At 43.5% G+C, this 26,025-nt stretch overlaps 1 protein-coding gene across 2 annotated transcripts in view; it reads right to left on the bottom strand.

The window, feature by feature from the left end:
* Positions 1 to 26,025, bottom strand: part of LOC124789870 (15-hydroxyprostaglandin dehydrogenase [NAD(+)]-like) — a 165,068-nt gene that overhangs the window by 52,554 nt on the left and 86,489 nt on the right. For both annotated transcript variants that reach the window (XM_047257383.1, XM_047257384.1), the window contains exons 3-4: positions 14,730 to 14,823; positions 1,153 to 1,276 (exon numbers count right to left, since the gene is read on the bottom strand). In XM_047257383.1, coding sequence (XP_047113339.1) covers positions 1,153 to 1,276; positions 14,730 to 14,823 — 218 coding nt within the window. The remainder of the gene's footprint in view (positions 1 to 1,152; positions 1,277 to 14,729; positions 14,824 to 26,025) is intronic.

The following is a 26,025-nucleotide window of genomic DNA, read 5'->3' as shown; positions in this document are numbered from 1 at the left end:
TGAGCATGTTCTGCCGAGAGACTGTCTGTTACCAGCCACTACAACCGATGACTCTTGGCACAGAGCTGAAGCAGCGTGAAATGATATACGCTTATCTCTCATCCGAATCCAGCTTAAGTTGATGCCTTGCCAGTCTGGAATCATCGTTGCTGCCAGATGCCAGAGCTATGAGTACTGCAGTCCTCACACAAATCCCCTACAGGATTCCTGCTTATGACAAAAAATGTTCAAATGTGTGTGAAATCTTATGGGACTTAACTGCTAAGGTCATCAGTCCCTAAGCTTACACACTACTTAACCTAAATTATGCTAGGGACAAACACACACACCCATGCCCGAGGGAGGACTCGAACCTCCGCTGGGACCAGTCGCACCGTCCATGACTGCAGCGTCTTAGACCGCTCGGCTAATCCCGCGTGGCCTGCCTATGACGTATGTGCAGAATAAGTAAAATTCGTCATTAATCTGATGCCGCAATTTGAATGGCCACTGGTGTACGCTATCCCCAACTGTATTATTTTTGAAACGCCATTACTCACGTAATGTATACTTGTGAGGAAACAGAAAAAAAGCTGATTCCTGAATGAACTAGAAACATGCTATCCAAATTAATGAGGGGAACATCTGTATCAAAGTCCGGTATGTTAAATCTGTGTCGGTACATACGCTACCTGTGGTCTTATTGCATGGGTTGAGATCTTCGCTTTCAGTGTAGGAAGCCATTAAAATCATTCGCCATCGATTGGTTGTGTTATGCATTAGTGTCAGGTGACCCCTCATACAAAAACTCTGGAGGGAAAGCAAGTCTTGAATATACTAAGCAGGTTGGAATGGATGCAACTGCAGAGATGAAGAAGCTTCCACAGGTTATATTAAACAGCATATGGAGGAAGTGTGCGTGCAACAGCATCAACACATTACAAAAGAAAGTAAAAGCTTCTGCAGTGGGCTGTTACGCAAAGAGATGAACCCCAGAGTCGTGTGAAAGTATAGGGTCACAGAGTCTGAGAGGTTACACGGTCGCCAAATCGACAAAGATTTTCTTTCCCAGCATACAATGGCTCGCTACGTCACGATGTACGAAACTGCGTCTTCGGCATATGTGTTGTGTGTGGGTGAGTGCAGTGGGAAGGCCAGAAGAGGACAACTCACCCTGGAGGCGCGCGAAGTCTGTGACGTCAGCGTGCAGGAAGATGGCGCTCCCGTCGCCTGCTGCGGCCCTCAGCCCCTGCACGAGGCGGCTAGCTGCAGCAGCATCCACGTCCACCACCGCCACCTGTTCACAGCGGCCACTTTCAGCTCCGACTCTTCCCTACCTCCCAGAAGCACCTGCCTTCCCGTACGCATTGCCAAAAAAATTTCAAATACCCAGAAAAGCTACTTACAGCTAGTGTCATAATCATTAGCACTCCATTCTGAGCTACATAAAACGATACATTACATGCCAATGCTCAGTAGAATGGAAAGAATTCCATTTAAAAGATGTTAAGTCATATGCCACCGTTGTATGAGAGATCCCAAGAGGTTGGTTCAGCTACCTAGTCAAAAAGGATTCCTTCCCTTGCAGATATGTAAAAGTTTTCCTATATGTGTGGCTGTTATAGACAGGTAATTGTAGTGGATTTGTGTGTAGTGTTGTCTTACATTTGGGTCTGTTGTGACTTGGCAAGACAGCCAAGCCACTATGATTGGTAGCCGAAAAGCACGCATTTAAGCTCACGCAGGCTGGCGTGAGGTCTGGAACAGGACAATGTAATTAATATAGCCAATAAGGTACGTTGCTGCTGGAATACTTAACTTTAATTCATAATTGATGAACATCGGTCTGACGGTACATGCATCACAAGATAAATAGCAAGTGATAATGGCGCCTTGCTAGGTCGTAGCAAATGACGTAGCTGAAGGCTATCCTAACTATCGTCTCGGCAAATGAGAGCGTAATTTGTCAGTGAACCATCTCTAGCAAAGTCGGCTGTACAACTGGGGCGAATGCTAGGAAGTGTCTCTAGACCTGCCGTGTGGCGGCGCTCGGTCTGCAATCACTGGCAGTGGCGACACGCGGGTCCGACGTATACTACCGGACCGCGGCCGATTTAAAGGCTACCACCTAGCAAGTGTGGTGTCTGACAGTTCAGAGTTCCCATCCAGCTGATGAATCACCATAAAAAATGTCACATGTCCTTACTAAAAGGTGGGAGAACTGAGAGGTTTGGAATTTAATCCATTGGCGCAAAGTCTGGTGATCAGGAGCGTTACACCACCATTTTTTCTCCCCTTGTCAGCCAAATACTAGCAGTGAAAATTTCATCCATCGTCCACCAGCAGGATTCAAACTAGGGCATCTCCCGGTTGAGCGTCACCATGCGTTAGTGACTTATGACATGGAAGTGGGACACTGTGGTACTGACTACCTACGATAAAAATATTTTTGTATAGACGTTTGTACACAAAGAAAAGAAAACTAAAATAATAGTTTTTGCAGTAGGTGGAAACACAGGATGGATAAATACTAAACGTGCACAAGCGAGACATCTAGGAATGAACGAATTTTGCTATTTTGTAAATAACGTGAATAAAGAATGAAAAAGCAAGAATGACATATTGGCAAAACTTGCAGAAAGACATGCAAAAATGTAAACATTGAGACTAAAAACATATCCGTACAAAATTATGTTTGAAGCACATCACTCTGGATAAGTGCGAAATATGCATAAAGGAGTAGACAGAAAAGAAACGATGAGACGCTTTTGAAACGTGATGGTACAGCGGACTGTAGAAGGGCATATGGACTGACCTACCAAGGAATAAAGATGCAACAATCAATGACAAAAAAAGTCTAGTAAAGCACACAAGTAGATGAAGAGAGAGAATGGATCGCTTATTATAAATGACTTTGTAAGCCTTATCACACACCTTTGTGAAATTATCGTCAGAGTCAGGTATTCGCAGTACCGTGTCACAACCTGTATCCTTAGTGACATAACCCGCTGGAGCCCCTCCTGCATGACCATCTCACATTAGGTGCAATGTACACAATTTTACAAGCGGCTATCTGCTTCTCGTACCACAGGAATCATGAATATGTAACAGATAATGCCGCGTTGTTCTAGCGCTCAACTCTATTTCTCAATCTCACTTGACAGCTTCATTGAACGTTCTATTGCAATGTGTCAATAAATAGGTCCTAAGATGGAGCCCTGTGGGCATCTCTTTTGGATAGAAAAGCTTAAATGACGGTAAGAACCGCAAGGCAGGTCTAGATACTAGTACGTATGGCAGATCGTCGATGACGTGAGAACCAAGGGTTACGCTTAATTGAAGAAGATAATTGGCAAACGACAGGTACGCAGAGTTACATCAGATTGGCAACACTAGTAGCTGGGTAACATGCCGTCACGTTCCGCGATCACTTCTCACGCTTCACAGTTATACACCTTGCTCGTCTCAAGCCCATAGTGACTTTCTAAATATCAGAAGATATGTAATTCTTCCTCACTTGTACATTTGTTAGCCTGTGAAGCCTGATCGTCAATAGTAGTACACTCCTGTCCAATTATTTACGTTGAAAAACATTTGTTTCTTTAAGTATGTGTAAGTAAACGATGCACAATGATATTTCAGCTATGGTGGCAATTTTGGACTCTTCGCAGTGATCTGACTGTGGCGCTGACTTCCTGTTACACGCATAATTAATCTCGATGAATGAATGTAGCATTCACTGTTATCCATCCCTGCCAGTCGGACACTGGATGGCATTCTGCACCGTTTCATTTGCTATCACTGGTCCTCATTCATGCAGGATTATCCCATTTTTGCGCAAATCAGCTGCGTAGGCATTGCGGTTTATATTTTTAGTAGATACCTAAATAGTATTTCGGAAAGTGTCTGCTATTCACAATAAATTGCCTGGCAAAGAGTTCAATGAACCACCTTCAAACCATCTCTCTACCGTTTCACACTCGAACGGCGCACGGGAAAAACGAGCATTTAAATTTTTCTGTGCGAACCCTGATGTATCTTATTTTATCGTGATGATCATTTCTCCCTATGTAGGTGGGTGCCAACAGAATGGTTTCGCAATCGGAGGAGAACACTGGTGATTGAAATTTCATAAGAAGATCCCGTCGCAACGATATCTCCTTTGTTTTAATGATTGCCACTCCAATTCACGTATCCTGTCTGTGGCACTGTCGTCTCTATTTCGCGATAATAAAAGACGAGCTGCCATTCTTTGAACTTTTTCGATGTCATCCGTCAGTCCCACCTGATGCGGATCTCACACCGCACAGCAATACTCTAGAATAGGTTGTTCTGCCAATGAATCGCAGCCTTTGGTTTGCTCTACCCACAACATTATCTACGTGATCGTTCCAGTTTAGGTTATTTGTAATTGTAATCCCTAGGTGTTTAGTTGAATTTGTAGCCTTCAGGTTTGTGTGACTTACAGCGTAATCGAAATTTAGCGGATATATTTTAGTACTCACATGAATAACTTCACAATTTTCTTTGTTCATGGTCGACTGCCACTTTTCGCAACATAGGAATATCTTATCTAACGCATTTTGCAATTCGTTTTGGTCATTTAATGACTCTACAAGACGGTAAATGACAGCATCATCTGAAAAATAACCTCGAAGGCCATACAGATTGTCTCGAATGTCATTAATATAGATCAAGAACAATAGAGAGTCTATAACACTTCCTTGGGGATCGCCAAATGTTACTTCCCTTTTTTTCGATGACTTTCCGTCTATTATTACGAACTGTGATCTTTCTGGCAGGAAATCACGGATCCAGTCGCACAACTGAGGCGTTATTCCATAGGCACGCAGTTTGGGTAGAAGGTACTTGCAAGGAACGGTGTCGAAAGCCTTCTGGAAATCTAAAAATATGGAATCAATTTGACATCCCGTCGATAGCACTCATTACTTCAGGAGTATAAAGAGCTAGTTGTGTTTCGCAAGAACGATATTTTCTGAATCTGTGATGATTATGTGTCACCAAATCGTTTTCTTCGAGGTAATTCATAATGTTCGAATACAGTATGTGTTCCAAAACAACACTGCAAATACGCTAGTGATATGAGCCTGTAATTCAGCGGATTACTCCTTTTTCCCTTTTTGGGTATTGGTGTGATTTGAGAAATTTTCCAGTATTTAGGTACGGATCTTTCTATGAGCGATCGGTGTAATTGCTAAATATGGAGCTTTTTTATCAGCATTCTCTCAAAGGAACCTGATTGCTATACAACATGGACCGGAGGCCTTGCCTTTATTAAGAGATTTAAGCTGCGTTGCTACACCAACGATATCTGCTTCTATGTTTCCCATCTTGGCAGTTGTTATTGATTGGAGTTCAGGAATATTTACTTCGTCTTCTTTGGTGAAGGAGTTTCGGAAAACCGCGTTTAATAACTCAGCTTTAGTGGCATTGTCATCAGTGACTTCACCGTTGTTATCGCGCACTGAAGGTATTGATAGCGTCTTGCCACTGGTTTGCTTCATATATGACCAGAACCTCTTTGGGTTTACTGCCAGATTCCGAGACAGAGTTTCATTGTGGAAATTATTAAAAGCATCTCGCATTGAAGTGTGCGCTATATTTCGAACTTCCTCAAAACTTTGCAAATCTTGGGGTTTTGAAATTTGGCATGCTTTTTTCGTTGCTTCTGCAACAGCGATCTGACCCGTTTTGTGTACCATGGGGGATCAGTACCGTCACTTATTAATTTATGTGGTATATATATCTAAACTACCGTCGATACTATCTCTTTGAAATCATTCCACATCTTTTCTGCTCTTACATGATCAGAACGGAAGGAGTGGAGACTGTCTCTTAAAAAGGTGTTAAGCTAATTTTTATCGGTTTTTTTTAAATAGATGTACTTTGCGTTTCTTTTTGATGACTCAGGGTGTTACGGTATTCAGCCTAGCAGCAACTGCCTTGTCGTCTCTAATCCCTGTATCCGTCATGATACTGCCTATTTGTCTAGGATTATTTCTTGGTAAGAGGTCAAGTATGCTTTGAGTGGGCTCATGAACTAATTGTTCGAAACAATTTTCTGAGGAAACATTTAATACAATTTTGGATGACGTTTTATGCCTGCCGCCGGCATAAAGTGAGTACTTAGTGACTTCCACCAAACTTTAAACGTAAATTCAAACACCGCCTAGACGTTTCCTCGCTTGCATGCTTAAGGTCAAATATTTGACACATTTATAGTCGTAGGCTTCTGCTGCCATTGTCACATTCAATAAATTTTTTCTGGGTTTGTGATCGCTTTGTCAATATACGAGGGCAGTTCAATAAGTAATGCAACACATTTTTTTTCTCGGCCAATTTTGGTTGAAAAAACCGGAAATTTCTTGTGGAATATTTTCAAACGTTCCCGCTTCGTCTCGTATAGTTTCATTGACTTCCGACAGGTGGCAGCGCTGTACGGAGCTGTTAAAATGGCGTCTGTAACGGATGTGCGTTGCAAACAACGGGCAGTGATCGAGTTTCTTTTGGCGGATAACCAGGGCATCTCAGATATTCATAGGCGCTTGCAGAATGTCTACGGTGATCTGGCAGTCGACAAAAGCACGGTGAGTCGTTGGGCAAAGCGTGTGTCATCATCGCCGCAAGGTCAAGCAAGACTGTCCGATCTCCCGCGTGCGGGCCGGCCGTGCACAGATGTGACTCCTGCAATGGCGGAGCGTGCGAACACACTCGTTCGAGATGATCGACGGATCACCATCAAACAACTCAGTGCTCAACTTGACATCTCTGTTGGTAGTGCTGTCACAATTGTTCACCAGTTGGGATATTCAAAGGTTTGTTCCCGCTGTGTCCCTCGTTGTCTAACCGAACACCATAAAGAGCAAAGGAGAACCATCTGTGCGGAATTGCTTGCTCGTCATGTGGCTGAGGGTGACAATTTCTTGTCAAAGATTGTTACAGGCGATGAAACATGGGTTCATCACTTCGAACCTGAAACAAAACGGCAATCAATGGAGTGGCGCCACACCCACTCCCCTACCAAGAAAAAGTTTAAAGCCATACCCTCAGCCGGTAAAGTCATGGTTACAGTCTTCTGGGACGCTGAAGGGGTTATTCTGTTCGATGTCCTTCCCCATGGTCAAACGATCAACTCTGAAGTGTATTGTGCTACTCTTCAGAAATTGAAGAAACGACTTCAGCGTGTTCGTAGGCACAAAAATCTGAACGAACTTCTCCTTCTTCATGACAACGCAAGACCTCACACAAGTCTTCGCACCCGAGAGGAGCTCACAAAACTTCAGTGGACTGTTCTTCCTCATGCACCCTACAGCCCCGATCTCGCACCGTCGGATTTCCATATGTTTGGCCCAATGAAGGACGCAATCCGTGGGAGGCACTATGCGGATGATGAAGAAGTTATTGATGCAGTACGACGTTGGCTCCGACATCGACCAGTGGAATGGTACCGTGCAGGCATACAGGCCCTCATTTCAAGGTGGCGTAAGGCCGTAGCATTGAATGGAGATTACGTTGAAAAATAGTGTTGTGTAGCTAAAAGATTGGGGAGTAACCTGGTGTATTTCAATGCTGAATAAAACAACCCCTGTTTCAGAAAAAAAATGTGTTGCATTACTTATTGAACTGCCCTCGTATACAAGGTGAGTCACTAACTATTGCCATCTAGGATAACTCCAAAAATATGATAGTAGCTGAAAAGTTTATGGGACAAATGTTGCATGGGACAACGGGGGCCATAATGCGACCTTGGTTTTTTGGTGCAAGGTGGGGTCGCTTCAGAGATATGACGGTCGACTTTTTTTTAAATGAGATGCTACAGTTTGGTACTTATTTTTTGGTGGGGCTATCGAGGCGAATCCAATGATGTGTAACAGTAAAGTCTTTGAAGCTCAACGAAGGTCACAAAGGTGGCATGAACGTCCATTTACATAAGGTGCTCGAAGTGATGACCATTGGTATCAATGCAGTGTTGCAATCTTCTTTTCGTGGATTGAGTGGTATTCCTTATCACTTCGGCACTTATCGAAGCACAAGCTTCGTGTAATCATGTTTCCAAACACAAGCCGTAACATTTCGTTTGCAACAGAAGCAGTGAAAGTGGATATTGCAGTTTTCAATTCATCGATGGATTTTGGACTGTTTTTATAGACAATTGCTTTCGCTGCACCCCAGAAAAAAAAGTCAGGTGGTGTTAGATCAGGCGATCGTGGAGGGCAAAGTCCCTGTGAACTTATGCGATCACCAAAAACATCACCAAGCAGTGACAATGAAACGCGAGCTATAGGCATGGTTGCACCATCTTGTTGAAAATAACCGTTCAGTATTTCACTTAACACAAGTTCTCCTATGAATGGGTACAGAATATCACTGCAGTATCGTTGTGCGTTTATTGTTTCGTTGAAAAATATGGGATCCACAATCCGACGTCTAGAAGTTGCAATCCAAACTCCTATATTTTCACAGAATGAAGTGGTTCCTCATGAATACACAATAGACTTGCAGTACTCCACATACGAGAATTTTGCGAGTTCATGTATCCGGATAAATGAAACCACGCCTCATCAGTGAAAAACGTTTCATTAAGAATATCCCTTCCATTTTGTTGAACGAAATTTTTGAACCATTGACAATAATGCAATCTCTTGCCACGATCAGTATTTTTCAGTTCTTGCACGACTGTCACTTTGTACCGGAAAAGTTCTATTTTTTCCTTACAGCTGTGTGGGCCGTTCCGACACTAACATCGATTTCCTGGGCGAGTTTCCTTACTGACTTGTTTGGACTTATGGACATTTTATTGGAAATATCGAGTAGTTTATCCTCAGACAAAACCCTAGGACGACCACTTCTCGGTGCATCTGTCACTGAACCCGCACATAGAAATTTGTTAATCAAATCTCGCACAGGATCTCGATGTGGGAGTGTTGTCTCCGGGAAAACTGAATTAAATGTTTGACGAACTGAAACTGTGTATTTACCGCCAGCTATGAACACTTGTTCGACTAAAAACACACGTTCTTCAATGATTAGCATTTTAATAGTGACAAAAAGGAAACAAACGAACAAAGGAACTAAACTTAAACGTTAACGTCAACACGTAACGACACGCACCAACGATACTACTGACGTTGGCTGAGATAAACGAAACAGTGGAATGTTGGAAGAGTCCACTTGAAGGTAAATAACCCAGGCAGGCGAACAACCATACGGCACTGCGGACTTTTTGAACACCCGTATGTTCTGAGCTCTCCAGTCTTCTTAATCTTTTTTACTCAGGATGCCTCACATTGTAAAGCGACTCATCAGCTTCATACATTTCTATTAATTTTGAAGTTGTGGGACACAAAATGTAATTATTACTTCGATCTACAATAAAAATAGTTCTCAATGCACATACAGTGTATTGAACATTTATTTACTTTCAGATATTGGTCCTTTAGTGCTTTATAATTTGCTTCCCACGTTTCAGGTATTATTTTAGTTAATGCGCACTGTGGTATTGGAGTGCTGTACTGTAAGCTAGAATAACTCTCTCCTGTAGCAAGAAACCAGAGTGTTATGGTGAGGCTGTCTTCCGCAGATACAGCAGTTCTTAAGTGAGTATTGTGCTTTGTTGCATGACGAGATACTTGACTGAGCAAATACTGAAGTGTATGCTCATCCAGTCTTAAGTAATTTCTGTAGGACTTGACGTCCTCTACTAGAAGCTCACGTAACAAATTTTGTGTAAGGCTCTTACCGTCCCGTCGTAAAATCCACGGCTTCACCCACGTACATTTCTATTTTTCCCCCGCTTCTCTCCCAAATGCGCAGACAGTGCAATTGTGGTACATGCAACTGCTGCGCATAATAACAAGTTGTTGTCAGCCATCTTGAACTTTGACGAAAAATATGACAATAGTGTAGTAACCCTGTTTAGCGCCACATCAAATATCTTTGTCAAACAAATTTGAAGAATATTTGATCATATACTTGGTCAAATCTTTGTGAAAGGTGTATGGTAGTACCTGGTGAACGAATCATACACGTGACGACCACACCCTGACTCAAGGAGGATGGTAGACGCAGAATGCCAGCTAGATGTGTTGGACGACATTTCTTACAGTTAAGCCAGTTTTGGAGGGGGCAACCATCGGCATGAGAATCGCACGCTGGTCGACACGGCGAATGGCTCGCCAGTTCGATCGTTCGGACGATGTGGGAGCAGTGGACACTGAGATGGCATCCACGTGCGACGCACCACGTCTTTAGCGATTAGAAAGACGATAAGGCGAGAGGACCGAAGAGTCTTGTGGCAAGCGATCAGGGATCTTACAGTGAGTGGCATCATCATACAAGCAGATGTACGAGTGCCAGTTGTTCCGCAAACCGTTTCCAGACCCGTTGCGAATTTGCAGTACAATCGCTCTTGCTGTGCACTGCCGTTAACACTCAGACATCGAAGACTCCGCCTGCAGTGGTGCCAAACCGGAATGGCGTAGATTGCCATAGACTGGCAAAACGTGGTGTTTAGCCATCAACCCCCATTCGTTTTGGGGATGGATGACAACAATATACGGGAGTTCAGGCCGCCTGGTTCCACCCACTCTGTCGCGCGCTAAATTGCCCACTAGGAAACGATACCCGAACCTCTCAAGCTGCAGTACGTGGAACCTCAACGGGTCAGCGTTATGCTGATACCGTTCTTCGACCCCATGTGGGATCTTGATTTTGGGGTTAATTGAATCTCTATATGGTACGTTCAATGAATTTCATTTCGATTCGATGCTCCCCTCTATTTTACATGTTCCTGAGTGTTCCGGATATATTTGGATTGGCCTATCTTAACTACCTCGCCCTATATACAGGGTAGCCCATTTATCTTGACATTTTTGCCACAAGCGAAATAAAAAGTGTCAAGTAAATGTTGTTAGTTGCCAGGGGACTATAGCCAGCATGTAACTTCGTCTGTTACGAAGATCTGAATAGCGAACTACAGTTTTATTCGCCTACGCACTTCCTCTTCTCAAGCCCTGTTCAAAACCTTATCACAGTGCACCATTCACGTAGACATGACGTTGTTAGAAATGTACGAGGGTGGTTTGAAAAGTTCTCGGAATCACCACGAGAGGTCAGCGCTAGCGCAACGAGTTGTTCACTTGATATTCATGGGACTGTTGCCAGTAAGCACGTGCCACGTCAGTGCTCTTGGAAGTAGCTGTGGCGCTGACGTGGCTCTGTTGTTCCCGCGTAGTGATTTGCCAAGATGGAAAAGATCGAGATCCGAGCAGTGATTAAGTACTCCGTAAAGAAAGATATGAAAGCAAAGGACATTCATGACGATCTCCGGGGGGACTCTGTTCCTTTATATTCAACTGTTGCCAAGTGGACAAATGAATTTAAATTTGGTCGAGAGAGCTTAGATGATGATCCGCACAGTGGTGGGCCAAGATGTGTCACTACTCCAGAAATCATTGCAACATTGCCAAAAATGGTCATGGAGGATCGCCGATTCAAAGTGCGTGAAATTGCTCAGCTTGCCATCTGAAAGGGTATATGACATTTTAACTGAAGAATTAGAAATGAAAAAATTATCTGCAAGATGGGTGCCGTGACTCTTGACGCTGGATCAAAAACGCCTGAGAATGGACATATTGGAACAATGTTTGGCCCGTTTTAGGAGAAACGAACACGATTTTTTGTGCCGGTTTGTGACCACACATGAATCTTGGGTGCACTACTATACCCCAGAGACAAAACAACAGTCAAAGCAGTGAAAACATGAAACTTCCTGGCAGATTAAAACTGTGTGCCCGACCGAGACTCGAACTCGGGACCTTGCCTTTCGCGGGCAAGTGCTCTACCAACTGAGCTACCGAAGCACGACTCACGCCCGGTACTCACAGCTTTACTTCTGCCAGTACCTCGTCTCCTACCTTCCAAACTTTACAGAAGCTCTCGGTCGGGCACACAGTTTTAATCTGCCAGGAAGTTTCATATCAGCGCACACTCCGCTGCAGAGTGAAAATCTCATTCTGCAGTGGAAACATGCTGATTCTCCGCCACCAAAGAAAACAAAGACAATTCCTTCGGCGGGAAAGTGTTCTGGGATGCAAAGCGGATTCTGTTTGTAGATTATCTCCCCACTGGGCAAACAATTACTGGAGAATACTATGCTAACCTCCTGGACAAATACCAACAAAAGATACGCGAAAAAAGGCCAGGTTTAGCAAAGAAGGAAGTCATCTTCCATGACAATGCGCGCCCGCACACATGCGCCTTCGCCATGGCAAAATTACACGAACTAAAGTATGAATTGTCGCCACAACCGCCTTATTCACCTGCTATGACTCCGTCAGACTTCCAACTCTTCCCAAAATTAAAAGTTTTTCTTGGTGGACGAAGATTCACTTCAAACGAAGAATGGATAGTTGGAGTTGACAACCATTTTGCAGGCCTCGAGGGAGCTCACTCCCGAGATGAGATCAAAGCACTGGAACATCGTTAGACCAAGTGAATTAATCTACGAGGTGACTACATTCAAAAATAAAAGTTTCAGTAATGTAAGTACTTTTTTTCTAGTCCGTTCCGAGAACTTTTCAAACCACCATCGTAGCATAAAATTTGACTTTGACTCTCGTGTACTAGCGAACAGTGCAGGCACCTGGCGTAACTTAACTCGTCCACCTGACGTAGTTCACAGCAAAACAAATGAAAACATAAGGAAGCATCATATCGAGCGTTCAACGGACCCTCTTCAGTTGAATGGTTGTATGAGTACAGTATACATACACCAACAGAGAAAAATTGAAAATGCTAGTCATCTACGGAGAATGTAAGTTACCAGAACAGTAATTGCTGTCATGCTTTCTTATTTACAATACGGGTGCATCTAAAACAGTACTGTAGCACTTTTAAATGATATGTTGAGTATTATATAGTCCTTATTTATTTACATAAACCTTAAAACGAAGACGATTGACTGACTGGTGTGCAATTTTCTTGTGTTTGTATTTATTTACCGTGAACTCCAGCAAGTGGGCGTGTTACGTTACCCCGGGACGCCTACACCTTAATTGTGTGCTAGTACAAGAGAGTCAAAATCAAATGCAGTGCTACTTTTTAATAACGTAGTGTTTCCGTGAACGGTTCACTGTGATAAGTTTTTGAACAGATCGTGACGAGATGAAGTGACTTACCAAATAAAAATTATAGGGTGCTATTTGAAAAATACGTACCGCTGTTCGTTTTTTAGTAACGAACCAAGTTAGAAGAGAAGCAACCGTGCTGGTTAATGTCCTTCCGGTACCTAAACATTTGCGTCATATAAGATTAATAGCTCATCAGAAATTAGTAAGTTCAGATTTATGCGAACGGCTGCCTGCCATTCTGCTCGACGGTATTCTAATACCATATCAGGAAACAGTTAAGAACTTGGATGTTACTTTGGATGAGAATCTCAACAGGGCAGAGAATACAGTCGTAGTGTGCCAGAAGACGTCCGCTTGTCTCTATGCTCTCAAAAGTTTCGGAGCGTGTTTCCACAGGACGTGAGACGCAAGCACTCGTTCTACCGAACCTCCACTATTGTGATGTAATTCAACATGGCATGAGGAGTGAAAACAACCATGAATGCCTGTGTGCGTTACACCTGCAACATTCGCCGATGTGCTCATGTTAGTGCTTCTTACTCCCAATTAGGGTGGCTGTGGCCGGACAAATTTACGTCACTACCACACTGTGTCTACTTCTCCAGCTCCTCGTCGCGCAAGCACCCCAGTACATTGTTTCAGAGATTAAGCACCTTTGATGCCATCATAATAGAAACACGGGGTCACTGGTATCCTAACTGTGCCCACTCACAAAACAAAAACTTTTTCAAACTCCTTCTCAGTTGCCGCTGTTCGTCTCGGGAACAATCTGCCCCTTACCTTGTGCGAAATTCAATCCCCTGCTGCTTTTAAGAAGAAGTTGAAACATTTCCTACTATCATCCTCGAAACGTTTCCCACAAAATTAATGTACAAGGCTACTCCTCCCATCTGTCAAATAGCAAAGCTAGCGTCTCCTATCTTGCTCCTTTCTCTTCTTCCTCTTCATCTATCTCCATTAGCCACACAATCGTCTTTTCCCTTATATTTCCTTAACTGTGTTTCATCATGTCCCTATTCTTCTCCTCCCTTCACCATCAGTTTCCCTCATACCCACTGCTGCTAGCACTCCTATCTAAAATCTGTCTTCATCATAATGTCTAATTATAGCAGTACTTATCATCTACGAATATAAACTGTATGTGTACGTATTTTTCCAAGTTTACCTTTGTAATTGTTTATTTCACTTCACTAGATGTAGTTTAACACGCCCATTAAAACGCATGAAAGCAAAATATGCAGAATGCGTGGTTAGATGTAAGAGAGGGCCTGATGGCCCTAATATTACCAAGTTAAATAAATCAATAATAAATAAAAAAATGAAAATAATTTTTTTTTTTGCTTTTGGTAAAAAAAGTTATTTGGTGTGGTCAGCATAAAAGGGACATCCTGTATTTACGTTAAATAGAGCTGTTAACAAATGACATCTTTGTCTAACTCCTCGATTTATGTCAGCAAGTCGTTTACCAGGAATAACGTACTTTAAATAATTTATTGCGTCACTGACCACATGGCACACCGAATATGAATACGGTAAGAGAGAGATATCCTGGCTGCTGCCATGGAGAATGAAAACCAGAGACGCTGGTTGGTGCCGTACCTTGGCCCCTGCCGAGACCAGCGCCTTGGAGACGGCAGCACCCAGGCCGGCTGCACCGCCTGTAACCAGCGCCGCCTTGCCGCGTGGCTCCAGCCTGTAACACCGGCAATCAGCAGACTGTAACAGCAACCACGCTACCTGCTGTCGACATCACATATTAACTACTAGCAACAGCATGACTAGTGGTATCGGCAATGTTTGTGAAGGAAGAAACGAAGATTTGGGTTTAACGAACACCACCTAGATACAAAACCAAACAGGCCGGCTGAGAGCCAAGACACGGCCCACGGCAAGATGCGTGATTGGGCCCCATCTAAAAGTATAGCAACCAATTTCATTGTTATTTTAAAGAAGGTTTGACATTATTTACAGACAACACAGTTCAGGGAATGTTGGAGATACACAAAGAACATTCACTGATTTTAATTTTAAAAACCAACAGCCTCAGTTGCAAAGTTTATCTAGATTTACCTTGGTTTCAGTCGGGATAACCCAACCTTCTTCAGAATAAAAGTAACTACCGTTTGTCCATAGTGGACATCGTCAAGCTAAAACTAAATACCCATAAATTATCGTCAAACTGTAAAAACTTACCCGGCCGGTGTGGCCGAGCGGTTCTAGGCGCTTCAGTCTGGAACCACACGACCGCTACGGTCGCAGGTTCGAATCCTGCCTCGGGCATGGATGTGTGTGATGTCCTTAGGTTAGTTAGGTTTAAGTAGTTCTAAGTTCTAGGGGACTGATGACCTCAGATGTTAAGTCCCATAGTGCTCAGAGCCATTTGAACCATTTTTTGTAAAAACTTATCTGAAACTGTCTCGGCCCCACTTCACGACCGCGATGCGGCAGCCACGAGCGCTGTACTGGAACTGACCGTAGCGTCATGAGGCCCGCCTAGCCGAACACAATACCTTGCGCCTGCGCAGAAACTGTATGATAGTTACTTGGTGCGACAAGACGTGAACTTAACTCCTGACCTTGGATTTATTAGTAAAGTGAAATAAAAGGTATAGCTAAGGAAAAGGGCGTATATGTTATCCTGTGCAGAACGTACTTATAGCGACTGTCTTAACATTTATGAAGTATTTGTTGATCATGCTACGAGGAAGACATCACGTGCTTACAACGTATGGCCTGTATAGGAAAATTTTGTGCTTAAGCACGAAGTTTAACCACCTAAATAGAACTTAGGAGTGGGAAGAATAATATAAAGCCAACATCGTCATCATGAAGACTAGGTCTAAAAATTTTTTTAAGACGTAAATGTTAAGCATTTACTTGGCTATGGTTGCAACGTATGAACATACTAGTCACTTAGCACACAAACGGAAATGAATGTACTTATGAACACGTCTACATCTAATCTGTAACATCTGGCAATACGGGCCATATAAAATGGATGGTCATTATTCAAGATTAGTATATTTGACCTGAAATTCTCTAGAATCGAATCAAAATAAACTAATTCACGTGCCTGATTGAGCTTCATGACGAAGTTATGGTTATGAGTTACAGAAAACACTAAAGTAGGGGATAATGGGCGGCGATGGGGTACTCAATTTGCCTCCATGGAGGTGATCCACACACATACTGTAGAAACTGTGTGTGGAACACTGCCATCATAATTCGGGCCTGGTGACCATTGCCATTGGACTTAGGGAATAACAGCGGAATTATATTTAAAGCTAAAGTGTGACTTGGCGGACATCGCTCCCGTCAACACACTTAAAACTATTGACCGACAGAAGTCAATTATGCTCTAAGCTAAAGTGTGACTTGGTCTGAATGACATTAAATGCTTCCTGTATTCGTCTGCCGAGAATGTCGCGGTGTTCTACACGGCGTAGTATAAAGGTTACTTTCACGTGACCCAAAAGGAAGAAATCGACCGGCCTGAGAGCGGGTGATCGTGGTGGTCACGGCAACCACCCACTTATCCCAAACGCAATTCACACCAAACGTGCCAGTGGGGTGTTTTCGCACACGACAGTTAAAATGAGGTGATGCGCCATCATCTTCCAACCACAGTTTCACTGATAAGTTCATCGGACTGCCTCTTAGCAGCTTGGACATTGCCCAGAAAGTTGTGGCACATTCGGTTTATTTGTAGACATACTGGAAAAATAGCGGATACACTAATATGTTCGACGACGACATCAGCCCATACGTTTACTAAAAATTGTGTTGGTGGCGCATGGCAGCAGTTGAACGAGGTTTTCTTCTGCCCACACGTGACTGCTCTGGATATTTATTCGACCATCTCTCGTAACACACGCATCGTTTGTAAACAAGACGCACGATGCACACTATGCCTCCGCAATGCATTACTGCATCAACCACTGTGAAAACCGCATAGGGGTCCAAGGGCTTGTACCTCCTGTGAAAGGAATGTGCGAAACTAGTGCTGATGGAGCCACACTTCACACGGTGGTGTGAGTGACACCCACATCTTTCGTGATCGCTCATGTTCTTGTTGAGGGGTTCGCTTGAATCCTATATACTATTTTCTCTCCAAATTGCAGCGCACAAACACCTCTCGTGTTGAAACTTCCTGGCAGATTAAAACTGTGTGCCCGACCGAGACTCGAACTCGGGACCTTTGCCTTTCGCGGGCAAGTGCTCTACCATCTGAGCTACCGAAGCACGACTCACGCCCGGTACTCACAGCTTTACTTCTGCCAGTACCTCGTCTCCTACCTTCCAAACTTTACAGGCTGTGGCTAAGCCATGTCTCCGCAATATCCTTTCTTTCGGGAGTGCTGGTTCTGCAAGGTTCGCAGGAGAGCTTCTGTTAAGTTTGGAAGGTAGGAGACGAGGTACTGGCTGTGAGTACCGGGCGTGAGTCGTGCTTCGGTAGCTCAGATGGTAGAGCACTTGCCCGCGAAAGGCAAAGGTCCCGAGTTCGAGTCTCGGTCGGGCACACAGTTTTAATCTGCCAGGAAGTTTCATGTCAGCGCACACTCCGCTGCAGAGTGAAAATCTCATTCTGGACCTCTCGTGTTGACGCCCTATTGTCGTGGATGGGAAGTACTATAGCTGCACAGTCTCCGATGTAGCCTCTGGAGCACTGCGTCATATTGCTGTCTCTGTTGGTAGCATTCCTCATACACACGTTTTACTAAGCGTCCACAACCTGTAGCTCCCCCGTATAGCAAATGCATATGTCCCAGTTCCGCCGAGAAAAAAACGTTCGTGACTGGTGTGGGGTACGACGTACAGTGACCATCAACACACCACTGTTTCGCCATAGGCGGTGGCAACACGCAGCTGTTTGCTGGGAGAGGTACTACGGACAAGAGACACAATGAACTGCTGTTCTTGTTGTTGTGATGCTACCTCTTGGAGAGCTGCAGGGCTATGTCGCACCTAATCAAGCAGATAATATGGCTAGACTGTAGGCAACACACATTACTTGTACACGGCACAGAATGCCTACGCCCTGACACATCTCAGGGAAAAATCGATAGTAAAAAAGTCAGAAAGTAGCCTAGTGTCACCGGGAAGCACCAGCGAAGTTTTCCCTGTTGCGCATGACGTAGTATATCACCTCCAGATTTTTGGTGAAAAGATATATATTTCCAAGCCTGGAGAGTCGCCTCGCAAGAGATGAGGAAGGAGGAACGGGAGGAGTAACATCATTAAAATTTATTGGGTCCATCTGGCTCTGGATGGTAGCACCCAGTGACGGCCCCTGCCTAGCGTTACAGGTGAAACTTCAAAATCCAAACATGTCTGTAAGGTCGACGCCTGTATTCTGGTCAGCCTCTGTTGGCTCTGTGAGCTCGGCTGTGATTGAATCTTCTGGAACTCAAAACTTCAGTAGAAATTACGTGAGATCCTTTGTGATTTCACCACCAAAATCTCTACACAAACCAGTAATCATTACAGAACAATGGGAAAAAATCCTCTAGCCGGGGCTCCAGTCAATAAGTCTGGGTAGTAGACCTGACTGTAGGATTCCAGGGGATCAGACATGTCATGAAGAGAAGAGTCAGACCTTCTCAAAAACCTTCAAAACTGAGAGAATATCTTACATGGGAACGCTCAACACGAGCAGTCTGCTGAAACCAGGTAAATTGAAACAAATGACAAACACAATGGATAAATTCAATATTAAAATTCTGGGAATACAGGAAACACGATTCTCAGATGAGACCCACATTGACGCGGCAAACTCCTGAATAAACAAGGAGAAACCAGCCATAACTGTTCCAAGAAGAAATCTAAAACACTTCGGAACGGGATATGTATGTAGTACACAAATCGATACTGGACTGTAATAGATTCCACTTCAAAATCAGACAAAATATCACCAGTCACGATACGATCTGGAAACAAAGCTTATACACTAATCAATGTACGTGCCCCCACAAACAATTACAACAAGAAAATCCACAGAAAATATCAGATTTCTGAGAAGGTCTGGATGAAACCACCAACAAAATCCGCACGAGTCACGCGAAAGTTTTCCGAGGAGATTTTAACGCCCAGCCAGGCAGGGAAAGAAAATTCAAAGACGCAACAGGAAAAGACACAGCCCACAAAGGGACAAAAATAAATGGGGAGAACCTGATAAACTTTTGCAGGAATTTCGACCTCAAAATCATGTCCACGCAGTTCCAGAAACCACACAAAAAACTCAGGACTTGGAAATCCCAGAGGAACGAGTTAGGAGAGTTTCACATAGATCACATTGCGATATCCATGAAAAACACCAGAGTAATTATGAATCTAACAACAAGGAAAGAATTTTTCGAATACGACTACCACCTACTCCAAATTAAAGCGACGTGTATACCCAGGAGACAAATCAAGAGAACCAACAGAAATTTCGGAACAGACACGGAGTTCCTGCAACTAATCAAGAAAGAAATAATAGAAAAAATTAAGAAAATTGGCGGTAGCGACTGCACAGAACTGTAAGAAAAAGTTAAAGAATTGATAAAACGGGGCAACCACCGAAGAAAAGGGAACACAAACGCTGAAACACGACATGTGACAGAGCCATAGAAGTCAGAATACAAGCCTGGAAAAAGTTTAACAGTCATAGAATTCAACAGGATACAGAGACTACTTCGAAAATAATCCGTAGAGAAAAAAGAAATTATCAAAACGACAAACTGAAAGAGATAGAAGAGGACTTTAACGAAAACAACACACGAAACTTTTACAGAACATTCAAAGAAAATGTGAGAGGATACCAACCATCGAGCCCATGCTTCAAAAGACAAGATGGAACACTGGAGACAAGCCCGAAAAACAATTGTGAAATATAAGCGCAGTACTTCGACACACTACCAAACTGTGATAAAGCGTTGCAGATCCTACAGTTCGAGAAACGAGAACCCAACCTCGATTGCAAACCTCTAACACACGAGGAGACCGCGAAAATAATAAAATCACTGAAAAATATCAGTGGACCTAGAGAAGATGGACTCACTGCGGAAATCTGGAAATTAGACCATGACCACATCACAGCCAAAATACACAGAATCAACAAAAACCTCTAGGAAACGGAAAATATACCAGAAGAATGGAAGTCAGCCATAATACAACCCTTCCATAGGAAAGGATACAAAACACACCCTATAACTACAGAGGAATTTCACTGCTGCCTGTGACATACAAAATTCTATCAAAAGCCCTGTTAAGTCGGCTAGAGCCTTAAATATATCCGCAGATAGGAGAATACCAAGGAGGTTTCAGAAACTGAAGATCTTACAATGAACATCTCTCATGCCCTAGAACAATACTGACAACAAGAAAGTCCAGTAACAGCACAATAACATTCTTTTCGACTTCAAGAAGGCCTACGATTCCATAGACAGAGGAACACTCTCCCACACACAGGAAGAAATCAAGGTGGACAACAAAATCAGGAAGCTAATCCAGGAAACGTTAACAAACGCAACATCCAAAGTAAAGTTTAAGGGAGAGATCTCGGAACCGTTCGAAATCAAGACAGGAATGAGGCATGGAGATAGGCTTTATCCATTCTATTTAATTTGGATCTGGCTCTGAGCACTATGGGACTTAACATCTCAGGTCATCAGTCCCCTAGAACTTAGAACTACGTAAACGTAACTAACCTAAGGACATCACACACATCCATGCCCGAGGCAGGATTCGAACCTGCGACTGTAGCAGTCGCGCGGTTCCGCCTGAAGCGCCTAGAACGGCTCGGCCACCGCGGCCGGCCATTTAATTCGATTTTAAAGAAAATAATGAGGACATGGCACAAAGAAGTCATTGGGGTAAAGATGAGGGAGAGACAAGGATAGAACAGTCAACATAAAATGTCTGGCCTTTGCCAATATATAGCCATCATAAGAAATAACAGGAAAGAAGCCAAGGAAGCTCTAGGGGCAGTACACGAAATGTCAGTCAAAATAGGACTACAAACCTCATATGAAAAAACGCAATACATGGACACAAAATCCACAGACAGACACCCACTGGCAACGAAATTTGGAAAGATAGCACAAGTAAATAGTTTCAAATACCGGAGAGAGATTAAACAGAAAAGAGGACTGAACACAATATCCAATGAGGGAAGGATCACAAAATTACAAAAATGGAACAATTACAACAAAAGAAATATTTCCATCAATGCCAAATTACGACACTGCAGTACAGTAGTCTTACCAGAGGCCTGCTATGCCTCAGAAACAACAATAATCAAGGGAAGAACGAAAATGAAGGAGATGGAAAAACAAGTGAAGAAAATACTGAAAGATCTACAGGTCAGTTCAGAAAGAGAGGATCTGGATAAAGAGACCGACAAAAGAACTGTACAGACATAGACGATTACAAACAACATCAGGAAAGGAAGGACGAAGTTCTACGGACGTACACATAGGACGTACGAAAATAGATTGATCAAGAACATTTTTAACATAGTGGCAACTAACACAGTGAAAAACAATTGGGTGAAGGAAACCATGGAAGACCTCAAGAAACTGAACATCTCCGCAGAAGACATGACAGACAGGAAGAAATACAGAGGAAAAAGAATCAGAAAACAGAAATTTCAGCAATCGCCCAAAGAGAAGAAAACAAGAAAGAAGTGAACAGAAGAGTGGAAGAAGAAACAAAGCGAATATGAGTGGTTTTTGGGAAGAAAAGAGATAGAAAAAAAAGTCATGAAAATTGATTGTGTGTTGGCGCTCTCCTTAACGGGGAATCAACGTTAATAATAATAATGATAATAATAACAACAATAGAGAGAGAGAGAGAGAGAGAGAGGAGTGACGTTATACATTCGTGTCATACGTCATATCTCTATTTTTAAAATGAATAACACACACATCAAAAAACGTTTTGCATCACCTCGGTTCAGAGAGGTCCGGAACCTCTACAGAAATTTGGAATAGAAATCTACATAAACATCATTTCGGCCTTTTTATTGCTCATGAAAACCACACATTGCATGTTGTACCACCATACAGCGAGATCTTCAGAGGTAGTGATCTACATTGCTGTACACACCGGTACCTCTAATACCACTAGTACGTCCTCTTGCATTGATGCATGCTTGTATTCGTCATGGCATACTATCCACTATCCACTGGCGATTTAGTGGTGTCGTCCATAGACAGGCCTTTTCAATCTATCTCAGGCATCTTCGATAGGGTTCATGTCTGGAGAACATGCTGGCCACTCTAGTCGAGCGATGTCGTTATCCTGAAGGAAGTCATTCACAACATGTGCACGATGGGGGCGCTAATTGTCGTCCATGAAGACAAATGCCTCGCCAATATGCTGCCGATATCGTTGCACTATCTGTCGGAGGATGGCAGTCACGTATCGCACAGCCGTTACAGCGCCTTCCATGACCACCTGCGGCGTACGTCGGCCCCAAAACAGCAGGCAACCTCCACCTTGCTGCACTCGCTGGACAGTGTGTCTAAAGTGTTCAGCCTGACCGGGTTGCCTCCAAACACGTCTCCGGCGATTGTCTGGTTGAAGGCATATGTGACACTCATCGGTGAAGAGAACGTGATGCCAATTTTGAGCGGTCCATTCGGCATGTTGTTGGGCCCATCTGTACCGTGCTGCATGGTGTCGTGGTTGCAAAGATGGACCTCCCCATGGACGCTGGGAGTGAAGTTGCGAATCATGCAGCCTATTGCGCACAGTTTGAGTCGTAACACGACGTACTGTGGCTGTACGAAAAGCATTATTCAACATGGTGGCGTTGCGGTCAGTGTTCCTCCGAACCATAATCCGTAGGTAGCGGTCATCGACTGCAGTAGTAGGCCTTGCGCGGCCTGAGCGAGGCATGTCATCGACAGTTCCTTTCTCTCTGTATCTCCTCCGTGGCCGAACGACATCGCTTTGGTTCACTCAGAGACGCCTGGACACTGCCCCTGTTGACACTAAGTAACAATGCGGACGCGACCGAACAGCAGTATTGACCGTCTAGGCGTGGTTGAACTACAGACAATACGAGCAGTGTAACTCCGTCCTGATGAAATGACTGGAACTGATCGGCTGTCGGACCCCCTCCGCTGCTCATGCATCGTTGTTTACATCTTTGGACGGGTTTAGTGACGTCTCTGAACAGTCAAAGGGACTGTGTCTGTGATACAATATCCACAGTCAACGTCTAGCTTTAGAAGTTCTGGGAATCGGGGTGATGCAAAGCTTTTTTTGATGTGTGTAAAACGAATGTGTGAGAAAGCCAGTTTCTACTCTGCTTAGGTAGAAACACAGTCGCACTGGTGGCAACGTGGAGACCGGCGGAAGGAAGACAGAAGGATCCGTAGGTGAATGACGGTTAAGATCACGAGGGCAATGAATAACCAACAGAAGTCCAAGGCGTAGCCAACTCTTCTAAACATATATCACAGACCAAGCTATAATCCAGATCTCAGAACATAACCAGGCAAAACACTCTGATACTCAGTGGAACGATACTCAAGCTTCAGAAGCTAGCGAGAAACTACTATACTGCAGTGTTGGTGGTTTGTGGGATTGAAGGGACCAGACTGTTAAGGTCATCGGTCCCTATACTGCAGTGCCTGCGTTGTTAAGAAGAAGGATGCGTGTCCGAAGAAACATTGCATCGTTCTTCTTAACAACGCATGCACTGCAGTATCGTATTTATCCGCCGATACCATGCAACGACATCCAATAAAAATGTGTTCTCCTGTACGGGAATTACATAATGTGTGTACTAGAACAGGTTATAATGTAGGAACGAAGACATGTGGGAGTTTGGGTCTGGCCGTGAGTCGTGCACCGATAGCCAAAGTGGTTAACGTGAGCGCTACCGTAAAGCGGGAAAGCCCGTCTCGAGCCCCGGTCGGCACAAATCTTCATTTTCGTCATTCCCTTCTACAGATGATGGTCGTTCGTATTCACGTCTGTAAACACATTTCATGTATATCGAGAAGCTGTGCAATCGCTGGGCTGCAGTGTAATGGCGAACAGTTGTCAGATGGAGGCGCCACCTGTTGTGCTCGCCGCAGTGCCTGTAGTCTGGAGCAGAGAATCTCAGTATCTCTGACGTTATATCTGTGTCGTTGCTCGGGCTGCGCGGAGAATCCAAATCACTCTCAGATACTAAAAGCCATTATCGACTCTTTTCAAATGTAATCCGAGAATGTAATGTATAATGCAAGATAAAAGTATAAAAACAATTTGGAATGAGCTTAAGGCAGTATTTATAGATTTGGATCTTAAATGCATTATACGAAAACCTTATGTAACATGCAACAGGAAAATGATCATATGACGACATGGCGTCGTTATTACACTGATGGAAGTGGGACGTGTAAAACCATGCAGCAACAGCCCGATATATATCAAACTTTGTGGAGTTGTCAATACCGCAATTTAATGCGATTCTGTCTGTTTTAATTATTCGGGAGTTGACCGTCTGGTTTAAAACTTTCTTTGCTTTTTGAGTTTAATTTGATTGGGAAACCGTTAATACTGAACTTAACATATACATGGATGGACATGAGAAATGAAGGGTTGCAATAAATCGCATTTCCTAATCTTATTTCCTCAGCATCACCCGACTTAATTCGACTACATTCCATTATCCTCGTTTTGCATTTGTTCATGTTCATCTTATATCCTCCTTTCAAGACACTGTTCTTTTCGTTCAGCTGCTCTTCCAGGTCCGTTGCTGTCTCTGACAGAATTACAATGTCATCGGCGGACCTCAAAGTTTTTATTTCTTCTCCACCGACTTTAATTCCTACTCCGAATTTTTCTTTTGTTTACTGTACTGCTTGCTCAATATACAGATTGAATAACATCGGGCATAGGCTACAACCCTGTCTCACTCCCTTCCCAACTACTGCTTCCCTTTCATGCCCATCGATTCTTATAACTGACATCTGGTTTCTGTACAAATTGTAAATAGCCTTTCGCTCCCGGTATTGCCGGCCGGAGTGGCCGAGCGGTTAAGGGCGCTACAGTCTGGAACTGCACGACCGCTACGGTCGCAGGTTCGAATCCTGCCTCGGGCATGGATGTGTGTGATGTCCTTAGGTTAGTTAGGTTAAAGTAGTTCTAAGTTCTAGGGGACTTATGACCACAGCAGTTGAGTCCCATAGTGCTCAGAGCCATTTGCTCCCGGTATTTTACCCCTGCCACCTTCAGAATTTGAAAGAGAGTATTCCAGTCAACATTGTCAAAAGCTTTCTCTAAGTCTACAAATGCTAGAAAATTAGGTTTCCCTTTCCTTAATCTATTATCTAAGATAAGTCGTAGGGTCAGTATTGCCTCACGTGTTCCAGTATTTCTACGGAATCCAAACTGATCTTACCCGAGGTCGGCTTCTACCAGTTTATCCATTCGTCTGTAAAGAATTCGTGTTAGTATTTTGCAGCCGTGGCTTATTGAACTGATAGTTCGGTAATTTTCATATCTGTCAACACCTGCTTTCTTTGGGATTGGTATTATTATATTCTTCTTGAAGTCTGAGGGTATTTCGCCTGTCTCATACATCTTGCTCACCAGATGGTATACTTTTGTCAGGACTGGCTCTCCCAAGGCTGTCAGTAGTTCTAATGGAATGTTGTTTACTCCGGGGGCCTTGTTTCGACTTAGATCTTCAGTGTTTTGTCAAACTCTTCATGCAGTAAAATATCTCCCATTTCATCTTCATCTACATTCTCTTCCATTTCCATAATATTGTCCTCAAGAACATAGCCCTTGCATAGACCCTCTTATACTCCTTGCACCTTTCTGCTTTCCCTTCTTTGCTTAGAACTGGGTTTCCATCTGAGCTCTTGATATTCATGCAAGTGGTTCTCTTTTCTCCAAAGGTCTCTTTAAT

Source organism: Schistocerca piceifrons, chromosome 3, assembly GCF_021461385.2.
Source record: "Schistocerca piceifrons isolate TAMUIC-IGC-003096 chromosome 3, iqSchPice1.1, whole genome shotgun sequence".
Lineage (NCBI taxonomy): Eukaryota > Metazoa > Arthropoda > Insecta > Orthoptera > Acrididae > Schistocerca > Schistocerca piceifrons.
Note: the sequence above shows the minus strand (reverse complement) of the source record. Positions and strands in the feature narration are given on the sequence as shown.